Source organism: Anolis sagrei, chromosome 12, assembly GCF_037176765.1.
Source record: "Anolis sagrei isolate rAnoSag1 chromosome 12, rAnoSag1.mat, whole genome shotgun sequence".
In the NCBI taxonomy this organism is placed as follows: domain Eukaryota; kingdom Metazoa; phylum Chordata; class Lepidosauria; order Squamata; family Dactyloidae; genus Anolis; species Anolis sagrei.
In genome coordinates, this window is record NC_090032.1 from 1,910,625 (window position 1) to 1,930,247 (window position 19,623).

The 19,623-nt window shown below is 43.3% G+C and overlaps 1 protein-coding gene across 2 annotated transcripts in view; it reads right to left on the reverse strand.

Moving 5' to 3' along the window:
- The window catches only part of DENND4B (DENN domain containing 4B), a 58,874-nt gene extending 41,250 nt beyond the window's left edge, over window positions 1-17,624 (reverse strand). Inside the window, exons 1-3 of one of the 2 annotated variants that reach the window (XM_060757990.2) lie at window positions 17,528-17,624; window positions 4,850-5,169; window positions 3,890-4,142 (exon numbers count right to left, since the gene is read on the reverse strand). In XM_060757990.2, the coding sequence (XP_060613973.2) occupies window positions 3,890-4,142; window positions 4,850-5,151 (555 nt within the window). In that variant the 5' untranslated portion in view covers window positions 5,152-5,169; window positions 17,528-17,624. Of the gene's footprint in view, window positions 1-3,889; window positions 4,143-4,849; window positions 5,170-8,869; window positions 8,957-17,527 lie in introns of those variants that run through there. The other variant, XM_060757991.2, reaches the window with a different exon arrangement.
- Between the last annotated feature and the right edge of the window lie 1,999 nt (window positions 17,625-19,623).

The following is a 19,623-nucleotide window of genomic DNA, read 5'->3' on the forward strand; positions in this document are numbered from 1 at the left end:
GCTCCCAAGGAAAAACACCTGGAGCTATGGAGGTCAACAAAAGTCTTTCTGGGGGAAAACCTGATTCAGAAAGTGCAAGGCCTCAAGGTCAGCCAGAGGAGCCAGAAACTGCAACATTAGATAAGGAGTCGAGAGATTAGCTAAGTGATACAGAAGACTCCCAGGGAAAAACACCTGGAGCTACGGAGGTCAACAAAAGTCTTTGTTTACAAATTAGAGCAGAAAATAGGCAGTTCTGGTAAGAGAGACTATATATCTATCTATACCTATCTAAGTATATATAGCTTTCGGTAGCAAAGGGAAGAGTTAACACCCCTGTGATAATTCGATTTTGAAAAATGTGGCGTGGTGTGGAAACAAGGATTGGGGATACAGCTTCATGGGAGACCACTGTGCCCCCTCAGAGTGAATGTCCCTTCCTTCAGAGGGGAAGATTACTCTCACAATGAGAAGAATAGATGGCCTTCTTGGGGGATGCCTTCCAACTCTAGGATTCCATCTATCTATTATGGTAGAAGGGGGTTGGACTAGATGGTCTTCTTTGGGGTCCCTTCCAACTCTAGGATTCTATCTATGTATCTATCTATCTATCTATCCATCCATCCATCCATCTATTATGGTAGAAGTGGGTTGGATTAGATGGCCTCCTTTGGGTCCCTTTCCAACTCTAGGATTCTATCTATCTATCTATTATGGCAGACGGGGGTTGGACTAGATGGTCTTCCCTGGGGTCCCTTCTGACTCTATCTATCTATCTATCTATTGATGGCCTTCTTTGGGATCCCTTTCAATTCTAGGATTATATCTATTTATTATGATAGAAGTGGGTTGGACTAGATGGTCTTCTTTGGGGACCCTTCCAACTCTGGATTCTATCTATCTATCTATTATGGCAGAAGGGGGTGGGATTGGATGGCCTTCTTTGGGACCCCTGTCAACTCTAGAATTCTATCTATCTATCTATTATGATAGAAGTAGGTTAGACTAGGTGGCCTTCTTTGGGATCCCTTTCAATTCTAGGATTCTATCTATCTATTATGGTAGACGTGGATTGGACTAGATGGTCTTCCTTGGGGTCCCTTCCAACTCTAGTACTCTATCTATCTATTATGGCAGAAGGGGGTGGGACTGGATGGCCTTCTTTGGGGACCCTCTCAACTCTAGGATACTATCTATTATGGTAGAAGAGAGTTGGACTAGATGGTCTTCCTTGGGGTCCCTTCCAACTCTAGGATTCTATCTATCTATCTATCTATCTATCTATCTATCTATCTATCTATTATGGTAGAAGTGGGTTGGATTAGATGGCCTTCTTTGGGGACTCTTTCAATTCTATGATTCTATCTATCTATTATGGCAGAAGAGGGTGGGACTGGATGGCCTTCTTTGGGGCCCCTCTCAACTCTAGAATACTATCTATCTATCTATCTATCTATTTACTATCCATCCACCCACCCATCCATCCATCTGTTATGGTAAAAGTGGTTTGGACTAGATTGTCTTCTTTTGGGTCCCTTCCAACGCTAGGATTCTATCTATCTATCTATCTATCTATCTATCTATCTATTATGGTAGAAAGGGGTTGGACTAGATGGTCTTCTTTGGGGTCTCTTCCAACTCTGGATTCTATCTATCTATTATGTCAGAAGGTGGAGGGACTGGATGGCCTTCTTTGGGGCCCCTGTCAACTCTAGGTTTCTATCTATCCATCCATCCATCCATCTATTGTGGCAGAAGGGGGTTGGACTAGATGGCCTTCTTTGGGATCCCTTTCAATTCTAGGATTCTATCTATCTATTATGGTAGACGTGGATTGGACTAGATGGTCTTTGAGGTCCCTTCCAACTCTAGGATTCTATCTATCCATCTATCTATCTATCTATCTATCTATCTATCTATCTCTCAGTTCTTGTGGGTTTTTTCGGGCTATATGGCCATGTTCTAGAGGCATTTCTCCTGACGTTTCGCCTGCATCTATGGCAGGCTTCTTCAGAGGTCTGCTGGAGCTGGGAAAAAAGGGGTTTATATATCTGTGGACTGACCAGGGTGAGACAAAAGGCTTTTGTAAGTTGGGCTAGGTGTGAATCTTTTCAACTGACCACCTTGATTAGCATACAATGGGCTGACTGTGCCTGGAGCAAACTCTTAATGAAAGGTGCTTAGATGTCCCTGCCTGTTTTTCTCTCTGCTGTTTTAATTTTAGAATTTTTTAATACTGGTAGCCAGATTTTGTTCATTTTCATGGTTTCTTCCTTTCTGTTGAAATTGTCCACATGCTTGTGGATTTCAATGGCTTCTCTGTGTAGTCTGACATGGTGGTTGTGAGAGTGGTCCAGCATTTCTGTGTTCTCAAATAAAATGCTGTGTCCAGGTTGGTTCATCAGGTGCTCTGCTATGGCTGATTTCTCTGGTTGGAGTAGTCTGCAGTGCCTTTCATGTTCCTGGATTCTTGTTTGGGCGCTGCGTTTGGTGGTCCCTATGTAGACTTGTCCACAGCTGCCTGGTATACAATGGTAGACTCCTGCAGAGGTGAGAGGATCCCTCTTGTCCTTTGCTGAACGGAGCATTGGTTGGATTTTCTTGGTGGGTTTGTAGATTGTTTGTATGTTGTGTTTCCTCATCAGCTTTCCTATGCGATCAGTGGTTCCCTTGATGTATGGCAGGAACACTTTTCCTCTGGGTGGATCTTCATCTTGACTCTCGTGGCTTCTTCTCGGTGGTCTTGCAGCTCTTCTGATGTCTGAGGTGGAGTCTCCCTTGGCCTGTAGAGCCCAGTTGAGGTGGTTCAGTCCATCTTGGAGGAGGTGGGGTTCGCAGATTCTTTTTGCACGGTCTGCCAAGGCTTTGATGGTGCTTCTTTTTTGACTTGGGTGATGGTTGGAGTTTTTATGTAGATATCTATCTGTGTGGGTGGGTTTTCTGTAGACGGTGTGACCCAATTGTTGATCTGGTTTGCGGATGACTAGGACATCTAGAAAAGGCAGTCTTCCTTCCTTTTCTATTTCCATAGTGAACTGGATGTTAGGGTGGATGCTGTTAAGATGTTCCAGGAACCTGTTGAGTTCTTCTTCTCCATGGCTCCAAATGGTGAAAGTGTCATCCACATATCTGAACCATATAGTGGGCTTTTTGGTTGCTGTTTCAAGAGCTTGTTTTTCAAATTGTTCCATGTAGAAGTTAGCTATGACTGGGCTGAGAGGGCTCCCCATAGCTACTCCATATTTCTGTTCGTAGAATTCATTGTCCCACTGAAAATAGCTGGTGGTGAGGCAATGGTGAAACAGCGCCGTGATGTCTTCTGGGAACCTCTGGTTGATGAGTGCCATGGTGTCTGCAACTGGGACCATGGTAAATAGAGACACCACATCGAAGCTGATCAGTATGTCATTTGTATTTAGCTTGAGATTGCTGATTTTTTCAATGAAGTGGGCTCGATCGATAGATAGATCTATCTATCTATCGATCGAGCTATCTATTATGGTAGATGTGAGTTGGACTAGATGGTCTTCCTTCCAACTCTAGGATTCTATCTATCTATCTATCTATCTATCATTGTAGAAGTGGGTTGGGTTAGATGGCCTTCTTTGGAGACCCTTTCAATTCTATGATTCTATCTATCTATCTGTTATGGCAGAAGGGGGTGGGACTGGATGACCTGCTTTGGGGCCCCTGTCAACTCCATCCATCCATCTATTATGGTAGAAGTGGGTTATATTAGATGGCCTTCTTTGGGCCCCTGTCAATTCTAGGATTCCATCAATCAATCAATCTATCATGGCAGAAGGTGGTTGAACTGGATGGCCTTCTTTGGGCCCCCTCTCAACTCTAGGATTTTACCTACCTACCTACCTATCTATCTACACACATATACATCTCCTAGGGCGCTCACCATCCCAGCGTTGAGGTTGCGGTCCACGCGGCAGAAGGTGTGTGGGGTGCTCTCCCCTTTGCTGGGCATGATGAGGCAGATGTCCGTGATGCCCAGGGTGCTGTGGGCCTGGCCCTCGGTGGCGCGCCGGTACATCAAGAAGGTGCGCTGGTGGCCGGGGCTCCCGGAGGCCAGGTTGGCCGAGTGGCTGTAAGGAGTCGTGTCGACCACCTTGAAGCCGGGCTTGGGGCGGTCCTTCCCGTCGTAGTGCACCCTATGGAGACAAGGAAGATATGGATACCAGGGAAGAGAAGGGAAGGAACAACCCCATTTAAGATACCCATTGGAAACACCCACGGGTGATCCAGATGACCTGTTTTGGACTGGACTATCTGAGTCTACACTGCTATATGGCAGTGTTGAAGGTCCATCACGTTTCTAGGTCCTCCAGTGTTGAAGGACCATCACGTTTCTAGGTCCTCCAGTGTTGAAGGTCCATCACGTTTCTAGGTCCTCCAGTGTTGAAGGACCATCACGTTTCTAGGTCCTCCAGTGTTGAAGGACCATCACGTTTCTAGGTCCTCCAGTGTTGAAGGACCATCAGGTTTCTAGGTCCTCCAGTGTTGAAGGACCATCACGTTTCTAGGTCCTCCAGTGTTGAAGGACCATCACGTTTCTAGGTCCTCCAGTGTTGAAGGACCATCACGTTTCTAGGTCCTCCAGTGTTGAAGGACCATCACGTTTCTAGGTCCTCCAGTGTTGAAGGACCATCACGTTTCTAGGTCCTAAAGTGTTGAAGGACCATCACGTTTCTAGGTCCTTCAGTGTTGAAGGACCATCACGTTTCTAGGTCCTCCAGTGTTGAAGGACCATCACGTTTCTAGGTCCTCCAGTGTTGAAGGACCATCACGTTTCTAGGTCCTCCAGTGTTGAAGGACCATCACATTTCTAGGTCCTCCCACCCCCTTTACCCCTGCTCACCCCAATTCCACGATGGGGGGCTTGTCCCGGCCCCTCCGGTAGCAGAGGAACATCTGGGGGTTGTTGAGGAGCCCCGCGTTGAGCTCCACGGGGTGCCCGGCGGCCGTGCGGTCGATGCAGGTGAAGCCGTGGGGCACCTCCTCGCCCTGGGAGCGGACGATGACCGCCACGTCCACGATGGGCTCGCTGGGCCGGGCCGGGCGTGGCGGGGGCTGCCCCTCATCCTCCAGGGGCTTAGAGGTCTCCGCCAAGCCGGCCACCACGAAGTAGTCCACCAGTTGTGGGGCCCACTCCTCCGCCATGGCGCCAGCTCACGGCATCTGTGTGTGGGGGAAAAGACGAGAGGAGGAGTCAGGTCAGAAGAGGCAGGGTTGTGTGGTTGAGAAGCCCCGCCTCCCTTTGAACCTCAACCAATAGAAGTCCGCATGGGAAGCCACACGGAATGTCGGTAGAATCTCAGAAGGAGGGAGGGACGAGCCAGAGAGAAGTCGGCAATGGGGGCGGAGCAATGACATGTCCCGCCTCCCGCTTCATCCCAACCAATAGGAGTCTTGCTTGGACATGATACAGAACATTCAGAAGCACCTAGGAAGAAGAGGCGGGGTCAGAAGTGGTGGGGTCAGGCCAGAAGATGGGGTTAGGTGAGAAGAGGTGGGGCCAGGTGAGAAGAGGTGGGGACAGGTGAGAAGAGGTGGATCAGGTGAGAAAAGGCAGGGTCAGGTCGGAAGAGAGGGGTTAGGTGAGAAGAGGCAGGGTCAGGTGAGAAGAGGAGAGCTCAGGTGAGAAGAGGCGGGGTCAGGTGAGAAGAGGCGAGGTCAGGTGAGAAGAAGCAGGGTCAGGTAAGAAGAGGCGGGGTCAGGTGAGAAAAGGCGGTGTCAGGCCAGAAAAGGCGGGATCAGGTCTGAAGAGGAGAGTCAGGTGAGGGGGGTCAAGGGAGAAGAGGAGAGTCAGGTGAGAAGAGGGAGGTCAGGTGAAAAGAGGCGGGGTCTGGCAAGAAGAGGCAGGTTCAGGTGAGAAGAGGCGGGGTCAGGTGAGAAGAGGAGGGGTCAGGTGAGAAGAGGCAGGGTCAGGTGAGAAGAGGGAGGTCAGGTGAAAAGAGGCGGGGTCTGGCAAGAAGAGGCAGGGTCAGGTGAGAAGAGGAGGGGTCAGGTGAGAAGAGGCAGGGTCAGGTGAGAAGAGGGAGGTCAGGTGAAAAGAGGTGGGGTCAGGTGAGAAGAGGTGGGGTCAGGTGAGAAGAGACAGGGTCAGGTGAGAAGAGACAGGGTCAGGTGAGAAGAGGAAGGGTCAGGTGAGAAGAGGCAGGGTCAGGTGAGAAGAGGGAGGTCAGATGAGAAGAGGCGGGGTCAGGTGAGAAGAGGCGGGATCAGGCCAGAAGAGGGGAGGTGAGAAGAGAGGGGTCAGGTGAGAAAAGGCGGGGTCAGGCCAGAAAAGGCAGGATCAGGTCAGAAGAGGCAGGGTCAGGTGAGAAGAGGGAGGTCAGGTGAGAAGAGGTGGGGTCAGGTGAGAAGAGGTGGGGTCAGGTGAGAAGAGGCAGGGTCAGGTGAGAAGAGGTGGGGTCAGGTGAGAAGAGGTGGGGTCAGGTGAGAAGAGGCAGGGTCAGGTGAGAAGAGGTGGGGTCAGGTGAGAAGAGGCAGGGTCAGGTGAGAAGAGGGAGGTCAGGTGAGAAGAGGCGGGGTCAGGTAAGAAGAGGCGGGGTCAGGTGAGAAGAGGTGGGGTCAGGTGAGAAGAGGGAGGTCAGGTGAGAAGAGGTGGGGTCAGGTGAGAAGGGGGGAGTCAGGTGAGAAGAGGGGAGTCCGGTGAGAAGCGGCGGGGTCCGGCCAGCAGAGGCGGGGTCAGGTGAGAAGAGGCAGGTCAGGTGAGAAGAGGCAGGTCAGGTGAGAAGAGGGGGGTCAGGTAAGAAGAGGCGGAGTCCGGCCAGAAGAGGCGGGGTCAGGTGAGAAGGGGCGGGGTCAGCCCAGAAGAGGCGGGGCCATGTGTAATCTAGTCCATTTGGATGACAATACATTGGGAGAATATTTTTCTACTGGATTCAAAACCAAACTTATTAGCTTTCGATCCACTTGTTTTGATGACACAGTTGTTTTCTAATTTTTTCTATATTTTTATTTCATAATTTTATATTTTTTGTATTTTGTATATATATATTTATAATTTTATGTCTTGTAGTATATTCGAAACTGCACTGTTTTCTATTGACCGTGAGTTGAGAAAATCAAATAAATATAATTTTGGAACGAAAGAATACAAAAATCAGAACGCAAAATTCGCACACAATTTTCAGCGCAAAATAGAGATATCTGCACAAAAAAGGGAAGAAAGGAGGGAGAGAAAAATCCCATTTTGCTGATGGAGCAAAACCCGGCGAGGAGGAGGAAGGGAAGTTGCACACCCGGTTCTTTCATTCTTAAACCAAAAAGGAAGGAAAGTCACTATATTTAGAGGGAGAACGCTCAAAGAGAACATTCGACCCATCCGCAACGTCTTCCAAAAGCACAAAAGTGGATCCGCCCATGCTCAGAGGCACCAGAGGCACCGACCCCGGTCATCTTGAGCTACGGAAAATGGAGCGTCCACCCTATTTTCCAAGGAAAGTCCATAATCCACTCAAGTTGGAAGGGGCACCCAAGGGTCATCTAGTCCTGCCTCATTTCACCATATAGGAATACGCAACAAAGACCTTGATACACAACAAAGGCCTCTTATAATGATAATATCTATTATTTATTAATATTAATTATTATTATAATAACTAGTACCCAACAAAGCCCTTATAACAATATTTATTTATTATAATTATAATTATTATACATAACAGACACCTTATATTTATTATTTATTAGTATTAATTATTATAATATAATTATTTATTATTACTATACACAACAGACACCTTATAATATTTATTATTTATTAATATTAATTATTATTGTAATAATTAGTACACAACAAAGCCCTTGTGGGCTTTGTTGTGTACAAATAACAATATTCATTATTACTTTTACTATACACAACAGATACCTTTTATTATTTATTATTTATTAATATTAATTATTATTTTAATTAATACACAACAAAGGTGTTATATGTATTATTCATTAGTATTAATTATTATTCTAATTAATACACAACAAATACCTAATCATAATATTATTTATTAATATTTATTAACATTCTTATTAATACACAACAAAGATCTTATAACAATTTTTAATATTTATAATTATTAAGACACAACAGTCTTTATAGTAATATTTATTATTTATTAATATTATTCTAATTAATACACAACAATAATAATAATAAATAAATAATAAATAATATATGTATAAGGTATTTGTTGTGTATTAATTAGAATAATAATAAGTAATATTAATAAATAATAAATGGCATTATTATAAGGTCTTTGCTGTGTATTAATTATAATAATAATTAATATTAATTAATATTAATAAATAATATATATAATAATAAGGTATTTGTTGTGTATTAATTAGAACATTAGAACATTTCGCAGCACCACATCCAAGTCATTTCCAGGTGTGATGAAACCGTAAACGTGTCCAAACCTTCCTTCGCCTTCGAACTACAAATCCCAGACGCCGTTCTGCTTTTCCTTTTCCAGAATCCCAAACTTTCTGGGTAAACAGAAATGAAACATTTCCAAGATGTGTTTCTGCATTGCGTACCCGATGAACTATAAATTCCAACGGCACCCTATTGCAAAAACTACAAATCCCGCCAGTTGTTTCCGGAGGAAGTGAAGGAAGGATCCCCAGGATAATAATAATACTTCCACTTACTTCCGAGCTCAGATTTGGTGGCTGTCGGATTTCGAACCCCTTTGGAGACGAAAACAACAACAGCCGCCCCGTTGCGCGCGAGAAACGACAAAGGACAGGAAGGGAGTTGTTGAACACCCGACACACTTCCTTTCTCCGGTGCCAAGAGAGAGAAAAAGCGAGAGTGAGCCAAGACCCAAAAGTCCCCCGAAAGGGAAGTGCATCGTTGTCGAAGACATACCCAAGAGCCGGAGAAGCAGCCGCCGACTCGTCTTCGGTGACAGCGAGTACCGGTCCCAGGTCGCGTTCGGCGACGCTTCCGGGAACACATCACGCGCCCGCTTCAGATACGAACCTGCCCGCCTTCTAAAAATAACAAAACTCTGCAGAGTTTGCTTTCGTACCCTTTCGCGCAGGAAGCCGGGCAGGGAAGACGTACAGCGGAGCCTTTTTGGTGGTGGCTCCCAAACCCAGAACAATATCCCTGCCTTTTCATAATACAGGCAGTCCCCAAGTTACGAACAAGAGAGGTTCAATAGTTTGTTCTCAAGTTCAATGTGTGTATAAGTCGGAACAGGTACATATTTTAAACATCTGAAGTAGGCCTTCTCAGAGCCGGAGAAGGGAGAAAGGTAGGCAGCTACTTTCTCCCTTCTCCAGCTCTGAGAAGGCCAGAGTTGGAGAAGAGATATATACAGGGCTACTTAGCAATGTCTCCAAGGGATAGCTGCCTACATACTTTCTCCCTTCTCCGGGTTTGAGACGGCCTACTTCACAATGTCTCCATGGGATTGTTGCCTACCTACTTTCTCCCTTCTCCAGCTCTGAGAAGACCCATAATGTCCCCATGGAACAGCTTTTCTACTTTCTCACTTCTCCAGCCTTCAGAAGACCTACTTCACAATATGTTCATGGGATGGCTGCCCACCTACTTTCTCCCTTCTCCAGGTCTCAGAAGACCTGCTTGACAATGGCTCCATGGGACGGCTTCTCAACCACTTTCTCCCTTCTCCAGCTTTGAGACATCCTACTTCTCAATGTCTCCATGGGAAAGCTGCCTACCTTTCTCCCTTCTCCAGCTCTGAGATGTCCTACTTCACAATGTCTCAATGGGACCGTTGCCTACCTACTTTCTCCCTTCTCCATCCCTGAGAAGGCCACAGCTGGAGAAGTGGCTACTTCACAATGCCTCCATGGGATAGCTGCCTACATACGTTCTCCCTTCTCCGGGTTTGAGACGACCTACTTCACAATGTCTCCATGGGACCATTGCCTACCTACTTTCTCCCTTCTCCAGCTCTGAGAAGGCCAGAGCTGGAGGAGATATATATACAGGACTACTTCACAATGTTTCCATTGGATAGCTGCCTACATACTTTCTCCCTTCTCCGGGTTTGAGACGGCCTACTTCACAATGTCTCCATGGGACCGTTGCCTACCTACTTTCTCCCTTCTCCAGCTCTGAGAAGGCCACAGCTGGAGAAGATATATATACAGGGCTACTTCACAATGTTTCCATGGGATAGCTGGCTACATACTTTCTCCCTTCTCCAGGTTTGAGACGACCTACTTCACAATGTCTCCATGGGGCCGTTGCCCACCTACTTTCTCCCTTCTCCAGTTTTGAGACATCCTACTTCACAATGTCTCCATGGGGCCGTTGCCTACCTACTTTCTCCCTTCTCCAGCTCTGAGAAGGCCACAGCTGGAGAAGTGGCTACTTCACAATGTCTCCATGGGACAGCTGCCCACCTACTTTCTCCCTTCTCCAGTTTTGACATCCTACTTCACAATGTCTCCATGGAGCCGTTGCCTACCTACTTTCTCCCATCTCCAGCTCTGAGCAGACCTACTTTCCAATGTCTCCATGGGACGACGGCCCACCCACTTTCTCCCTTCTCCAGCTCTGAGCAGACCTACTTTCCAATGTCTCCATGGGACGGCTGCCCACCTACTTTCTCCTTTCCACAGCTCTGAGCAGACCTACTTTCCAATGTCTCCATGGGACGACGGCCCACCTACTTTCTCCCTTCTCCAGCTCTGAGCAGACCTACTTTCCAATGTCTCCATGGGACGGCTGCCCACCTACTTTCTCCTTTCCACAGCTCTGAGAAGGCCTACTTCACAATGTCTCCATGAGATGACTGCCCACCTACTTTCTCCCTTCTCCAGCTCTGAGAAGGCCTACTTCACAATGTCTCCATGGGACGGCTGCCCACCTACTTTCTCCCTTCTCCAGCTCTGAGAAGGCCACAGCTGGAGAAGTGGCTACTTCACAATGTCTCCATGGGATAGCTGCCTACATACTTTCTCCCTTCTCCGGGTTTGAGACGGCCTACTTCACAATGTCTCCATGGGACCATTGCCTACCTACTTTCTCCCTTCTTCAGCACTGAGAAGATTGACAATGTCTCCATGGGATGGCTGCCCACCTACTTTCTCCAGCTCTGAGAAGGCCTACTTCACAATGTCTCCATGGGAACATTGCCTACCTACTTTCTCCTTTCTCCATCTCTGAGAAGACCTACTTCGCAATGTCTCCATGGGACGACTGCCCACCTACTTTCTCCCTTCTCCAGCTCTGAGAAGGTCTACTTCACAATGTCTACATGGGACGGCTGCCCACCTACTTTCTCCACAATGTCTCACAATGTCTCAGTGGATCGGCTACCTACCTACTTTCTCCCTTCTCCAGCTCTGAGAAGACCTACTTCACAATGTCTCAATGACAAGAAAGGATCAATGGATCGTTCAACAAGGTAACAAAGGCGAAATACCAATACAAATTCGGATAAATAATTTATTGGAAACTCTTGTGACCAGGACTGTTTGGGGTTTGTAATCATCCTAGTTGGGGATGATGGAACCTGTAGTCTTCCCCATGAAGTGGATGACACAATGGAGTAGTAGGTTGTCCTACTGAACACCAAACTCAATTCACTCATTGATCCGAACCGCTTGGGCCCGGAAACCTTTCAGACTTTGTGAATCACGCCAAGTGGTGGATGATGGGTATTGTAGTCCACCCCAAGAAACGCCCTTCGCAAGCAATGTATGGGATCAGATTGGAGGGGAGACCCTTACAAATCGAAGCCTGGATTATAGTGTCCTAGTGGACGATGGGAGCTATATCATGCCGAGTGGTGGATGATGGGTGTTGTAGTCCAGCCCAAGAAACGCCCTTTGCAAGCAATGCATGGGATCAGATTGGAGGGGAGACCCTTACAAATCGAAGCCTGGATTATAGTGTCCTAGTGGATGATGGGAGCTATATCATGCCGAGTGGTGGATGATGGGTGTTGTAGTCCAGCACAAGTAACGCCCTTTGCAAGCAATGCATGGGATCAGATTGGAGGGGAGACCCTTACAAATCGAAACCTGGATTATAGTGTCCTAGTGGACGATGGGAGCTATATCATGCCGAGTGGTGGATGATGGGTGTTGTAGTCCAGCCCAAGAAACGCCCTTCGCAAGCAATGCATGGGATCAGATTGGAGGGGAGACCCTTACAAATCGAAGTCTGGATTATAGTGTCCTAGTGGACGATGGGAGCTATATCATGCTGAGTGGTGGATTATGGGTGTTGTAGTCCAGCCCAAGAAACGCCCTTTGCAAGCAATGCATGGGATCGGATTGGAGGGGAGACCCTTACAAATCGAAGTCTGGATTATAGTGTCCTAGTGGACGATGGGAGCTATATCATGCTGAGTGGTGGATTATGGGTGTTGTAGTCCAGCCCAAGAAACGCCCTTTGCAAGCAATGCATGGGATCAGATTGGAGGGGAGACCCTTACAAATCGAAGTCTGGATTATAGTGTCCTAGTGGACGATGGGAGCTATATCATGCTGAGTGGTGGATTATGGGTGTTGTAGTCCAGCCCAAGAAACGCCCTTTGCAAGCAATGCATGGGATCGGATTGGAGGGGAGACCCTTACAAATCGAAGTCTGGATTATAGTGTCCTAGTGGACGATGGGAGCTATATCATGCTGAGTGGTGGATTATGGGTGTTGTAGTCCAGCCCAAGAAACGCCCTTTGCAAGCAATGCATGGGATCGGATTGGAGGGGAGACCCTTACAAATCGAAGCCTGGATTATAGTGTCCTAGTGGACGATGGGAGCTATATCATGCTGAGTGATGAATGATGGGTGTTGTAATCCAGCCCAAGAAACGCCCTTCGCAAGCAATGCATGGGATCAGTTTGGAGGGGAGACCCTTACAAATCAAAGTCTAGATTATATTGTCTTAGTGGACGATGGGAATTATAATCCAGCCAAAGAAAGCTCTACAAAGGAGGACTTTGCTGTTAGTGGATGATGGGAGCTGTAGTGCAGGAGACGCGTGATGAAACCGAACAAGCCGCACACCCGAATTACGGAATCTCAAACAAGTAAACAAACAAACAAACGAAAACACATCTGCGGAGCCACGGGTTCGAAGGAGTTTCCTTTGCTGTTAGTGGATGATGGGAGCTGTAGTTCAGGAGACGTGTGACGAAACAGAACGTGCCGTGCACCCAAATTATGGAATTTCAAACAAGTAAACAAACAAACAAACAAACCAAAACACATCTGCGGAGCCACGGGTTCGAAGGACGCAGCGACAGGACAGATGGGTCCCGTGATAATCCGGTATCAGACGGCGCAAGGGCAATCAATGGCGCGATTGAGAGGCTCTCGAGGAAGGCAGAGCGATGGGATTTGGGGCACGGGAAGGAGACAGATGTGTGCATGTCTCCCCCATGGTTTCCAACACGGAGAGAAAGTAGGACACGTCTGGAAAAGAAGGCTAAACCTGGTTAGATGTCAATCTCTTCCCCATAAGAGGCGGTGGAGGGGAAGGCATCTGCCAGACTACAACGCCCATAATCCACAATCATAGCTACAGATTCCAAGGGTCCATCTACACCAGGCTTGGGCTAACTTGCTAACTTGCGGGCTGGATGTTGTCACCTGGGATTGCAACAACAACAACCACAGGGCTCTCTGGATGTAGGTGAACTATAGCTCCCAAACTATTATTATTATTATTATTGCAGCCAACCACAAGGCTCTCTGGATGTAGGTGAACTACAACTCCCAAACTATTATTATTATTATTATTACACAGGGCTCTCTGGATGTAGGTGAACTACAACTCCCAAACTATTATTATTATTATTATTATTACACAGGGCTCTCTGGATGTAGGTGAACTACAACTCCCAAACTATTATTATTATTATTATTGCAGCCAACCACAGGGCTCTCTGGATGTAGGTGAACTACAACTCCCAAAGTATTATTATTATTATTACACAGGGCTCTCTGGATGTAGGTGAACTACAACTCCCAAAGTATTATTATTATTATTATTACACAGGGCTCTCTGGATGTAGGTGAACTACAACTCCCAAACTATTATTATTATTATTATTATTATTATTATTATTATTATTGCAGCCAACCACAGGGCTCTCTGGATGTAGGTGAACTACAACTCCCAAAGTATTATTATTATTATTACACAGGGCTCTCTGGATTTAGGTGAACTACAACTCCCAAACTATTATTATTATTATTATTATTATTATTATTATTGCAGCCAACCACAGGGCTCTCTGGATGTAGGTGAACTACAACTCCCAAACTATTATTATTATTGTTATTATTATTGCAGCCCCCACCACAGGGGGAGGGCTGCAATAATAATAATAATAACAATAACAACAACAACAACCACAGGGCTCTCTGGATGTAGGTGAACTATAGCTCCCAAACTACTACTACAACTATTATTATTATTATTATTATTATTATTATTATTATTATTGCAGCCCCCACTGGGTGGGAGCTGCAACTCCCAAACGCAAGGGAGTTGTAGTTCACCAATAACCACGGGGCTCTCTGGATGTAAGTGAACTGCAACTCCCAAACGCAAGGTCAATGCCCAGCAGACCCTTCCAGTATTTTCTGTCAGTCACAGGAGTTCTGTGTGCCAAGTTTGGTTCAATTCCATAGTTGGTAGAGTTCAGAATGCTCTTTGATTGTAGGTGAACTATAAATCCCAGCAACTACAACTCCCAAATGTCAAAGTCTATTTCCCCCAAATTCCACCAGTGTTCATATTTGGGCATACTGAGTATATGTGCCAAGTTTGGTCCAGATCCATCATTGTTTGAGTCTCCACAGTGCTCCCTGGATGTAGGTGAACTACAACTCCCAAACTCAAGGTCAATGCCCACCAAACCCTTCCAGTATTTTTTGTTTGTCGTGGGAGTTCTGTGTGCCAAGATTGGTTCAATTCCATCACTTATGGAGCTCAGAATGCTCTTTGATTGTAGCTGAACTATAAATCCCAACAACTACAACTCCCAAATGACAAAATCAACACCCCCTCCAACCCCACCAGTATTCAAATTTGTCTGTTGGAGGCAACTGGGAATGCTGCCACCTTGGTTAGCACTGAATGGCCTTGCAACTTCAAAGCCTGGCTGGTTACTGCCTGGGAGAGGGGAATCCTTTGTTGGGAGGTGGAATGATGTCTAGGGCGGGAGAAAGAACTCTTGCCTGTTGGAGTTAAGTGGGAATGCTGCAATTGGCCAGCTTGATAAGCAATGAATGGAATTGCAGCTTCAAAGCCAGGCTGGTTGCTGAATGGTCTTGCAGCTTCAAAGCCTGGCTGGTTACTGCCTGGGAGAGGAGAATCCTTTGTTGGGAGGTGGAATGATATCCAGGGCGGGAGAATGAACCCTTGTCTGCTGGAGGCAAATGGGAATGCTGCAATTGGCCACTTTGTTTAGCACGGAATGGTCTTGCAGCATCAAAGCCTGGCTGGTTACTGCCTGGGAGAGGGGAATCCTTTGTTGGGAGGTGGAATGATGTCCAGTGCGGGAAAAAGCACCTTTGCCTATTGGAGTCAAGTGGGAATGCTGCAGTTGGCCACCTTGTTTAGCACTGAATGGCCTTGTAGTTTCAAAGCCTGGCTGGTTGCTGAACGGCCTTGCAGCTTCAAAGCCTGGCTGGTTGCTCCCTGGGAGAGGGGAATCCTTTGTTGGGAGGTGAAATGATGTCCAGGGCGGGAGAAAGAACCCTTGCCTGTTCAAGGCAAGTGGGTATGCTGCAATTGGCCACCTTTGTTAACAGTGAATGGCCTTGCAGCTTCAAAGCCTGGCTGGTTACTGCCTGGGAGAGGGGATAATCCTTTGTTGGGAGGTGGAATGATGTCCAGGGTGGGAGAAAGAACCCTTGCCTGCTCGAGGCAAGTGGGAATGCTGCAATTGGCCACTGAACGGCCTTGCAGCTTCAAAGCCTGGCTGGTTGCTGCCTGGGGAGAGGGGAATCCTTTGTTGGGAGGTGGAATAATGTCCAGGGCGGGAGAAAGATGATAAGTGGGAATACTGCAATTGGCCAGCTTGATTAGCACTGAATGGCCTTGCAGCTTCAAAGCCTGGCTGGTTGCTGAATGGCCTTGCAGCTTCAAAGCCTGGCTGGTTGCTGCCTGGGAGAGGGGAATCCTTTGTTGGGAGGTGGAATAATGTCCAGGGTGGGAGAAAGATGACAAGTGGGAATACTGCAATTGGCCAGCTTGATTAGCACTGAATGGCCTTGCAGCTTCAAAGCCTGGCTGGTTACTGCCTGTTAGAGGGGAATCCTTTGTTGGGAGGTGGAATAATGTCCAGGGCGGGAGAAAGAAGACAAGTGGGAATACTGCAATTGATTAGCACTGAATGGCCTTGCAGCTTCAAAGCCTGGCTGGTTGCTGAATGGCCTTGTAGCTTCAAAGTCTAGCTGCTTGCTGCCTGGGAGGGGCGAATCCTTGATGAAGCATTGAATACTTAACAGTTCCCACATATATATATATATATATAAACCCCACTTCCCTCCTATTTTACAACAGACCCCACAACCTCTGAGAATGCTTGTCATAGATGGGGGAGAAACGTCAGGAGAGAATGCTGCTGGGACATGCAAAACTCACAGCAATGAGCACTGAATACTTAGCAGTTCCCACAGACATACAAACCCCACTTCCCTCCTATTTTACAACAGACCCCACAACCTCTCAGAATGCCTGCCATAGATGGGGGAGAAACGTCAGGAGAGAATGCTGCTGGGACATGCAAAACTCACAGCAAGCCACTATTATTATTATTATTATTATTATTATTTCCCCAATATAGGCCTGCTACTCTTGCTCTGCTCCTTATTATGATGATTATTTTCCCACAACCTCTGAGAATGCTTGCCCTAGATGGGGGAGAAACGTCAGGAGAGAATGCTGCTGGGACATGCAAAACTCACAGCAATGAGCACTGAATACTTAGCAGTTCCCACAGACATACAAACCCCATTTTCCTCCTATTTCCCAACAGGCCCCACAACCTCTGAGAATGCTTGTAATGGATGGGGGAGAAACGTCAGGAGAGAATGCTGCTGGGACATGCAAAAAGTCACAGCAACCCACTATTGTTATGATTATGATTTTGATTATTATTTTCCCCAATATAGGCCTGCTGCCTTTGGGGAAATAATAATAATAATAATAATAATTTCCCCAAATGTTGCTCTTAATATTATTATTATTGTTTATTATTATTATTATTATTATTATTATTATTATTATTCCCCCAAATGTAAACATCTACAAAGTAGCCAAGCTTGGAGAGCAACAGAAAATTAAAAAACAACATAGAAGGATCCAGACAGCAAAAGAGAAGCCAGGAAGGAGAGCCAGGAAAGCTTGGAAATTGCAAAATGCAATGCAAAGCAATGCAATGTAATGTAAGCCTTGCAATGCAAAAGCAAGGATTGCAATAGAATGCAATGCCAGGAAAGCAAAGCCAAGCCAAGCAATGGCTGCAATGCAGCCCAATGCAGCCAGGCTAGGTCATGCAATCGCGCGTTAAGCCCCCCCTGACCTGTGCAGACGCCACTCCCGCTCTGGTCCCGGCTCAGGTCAACCTCCAGCCCACGCCATGGCTCGGCCCGGACGGATTCCCAGGCTCCTCTCCCCGCCTCCACTCCGAATCCCACTGCGCCACAGCGACACCTGCTGGATGGGAGGAGCCCGTGCTGGGAGGCAGGCCAAAGAGTGGCACACAAGACATAATATAATATAATATAATATAATATAATATAATATAATATAATATGATATGATATGATATGATATGATATGATATGATATAATATAATATAATATAATATAATATAATATAATATAATATAATATAATATAATATAATATAATATAATATGGTATGGTATGGTATGGTATGGTATGGTATGGTATGGTATGGTATGATATAATATAATATAATATAATGCAATATAATATAATACAACATAACATAATTAATATATAATACAATAATATATAATATAATATAATATAATGCAATATAATATAATGCAATATAATATAATATAATATATAATACAACATAACATAATTAATATATAATACAATAATATATAATATAATACAATATAATATAATATAATATAATATAATGCAATATAATATAATATAATATAATATAATATATAATACAACATAACATAATTAATATATAATACAATAATATATAATATAATATAATATAATATAATATAATATATAATATAATACAACATAACATAATTAATATATAATATAATATAATATAATATAATGCAATATAATATAATATAATACAACATAATACAATATAATACAACATAATATAATTAATATAACAATATAATTAATATAATATAATACAATACAATATAATACAATATAATATAACATAATATAATTAATATAATTAATACAATACAATACAATATAACAATATAATTAATATAATATAATATAATAATACAATATAATGTAACATAATATAATATAATATAATACAATGCAATATAATATAATATAATATAATACAATACAATATAACACAATATAATACAATATAACATAATATAATTAATATAATATAATATAACACAACACAACACAACACAATACAATAAATATAATACAATACAATATAATACAATATAATATAACATAACATAACACAACACAACAAACACAATACAATACAATACAATATAATACAATACAATATAACATAACATAACATAATACAATATAATATAACATAATATAATTAATATAATGTAATATAATAAAATACAATATAATATAATATGCTATAGTATAGTATATTTATTATATTATATTATTAATATAATATAATTAATATATTATACTATATTAATAATATAATATAATATTTAATATAATATTTATTATAATATCTTATACTATGCTGTAGTATAGTTTAGTATATTTATTATATGATATTATATAATTAATATACGGTATGGTATACTATACTTTACTACAGTATAATATAATATAATATTTATTATAATATAATATACTATGGTGTAGTATAGTATAGTATATTTATTATATAATATTATGTAATTAATATATTATATTATATTAATAATACAATATAATAAATATATTATAATAAATAATAAGTATGGTAGAATATACTACACTATACTATAATAAGTGTACTATACTATACTACGGTATTATATAATATAATATTTATTATAATATAATATAATATTTATAATAATACATTATTTTATACTAAGGTGTAGTATAGTATAGTATATTTATTATATAATATAGTATAATTAATATATTATATTATATTAATAATATAGTAGAATAAATATACTATACAGTACGGTATGGTATACTATAATATAATAAGTATACTACAGTATAATATAATATAATATCTATTATAATATAAAATATAAAATAATATAAAATATATTTATCCTAATACATCATATTATATATTATACTATGCTGTAGTATAGTACAGTATATTTATTATATAATATTATATAAATATTATATTATATTAATAATATAATATAATAAATATACTATACTATACTACAGTATAATATAATATTTATTATAATATATTAT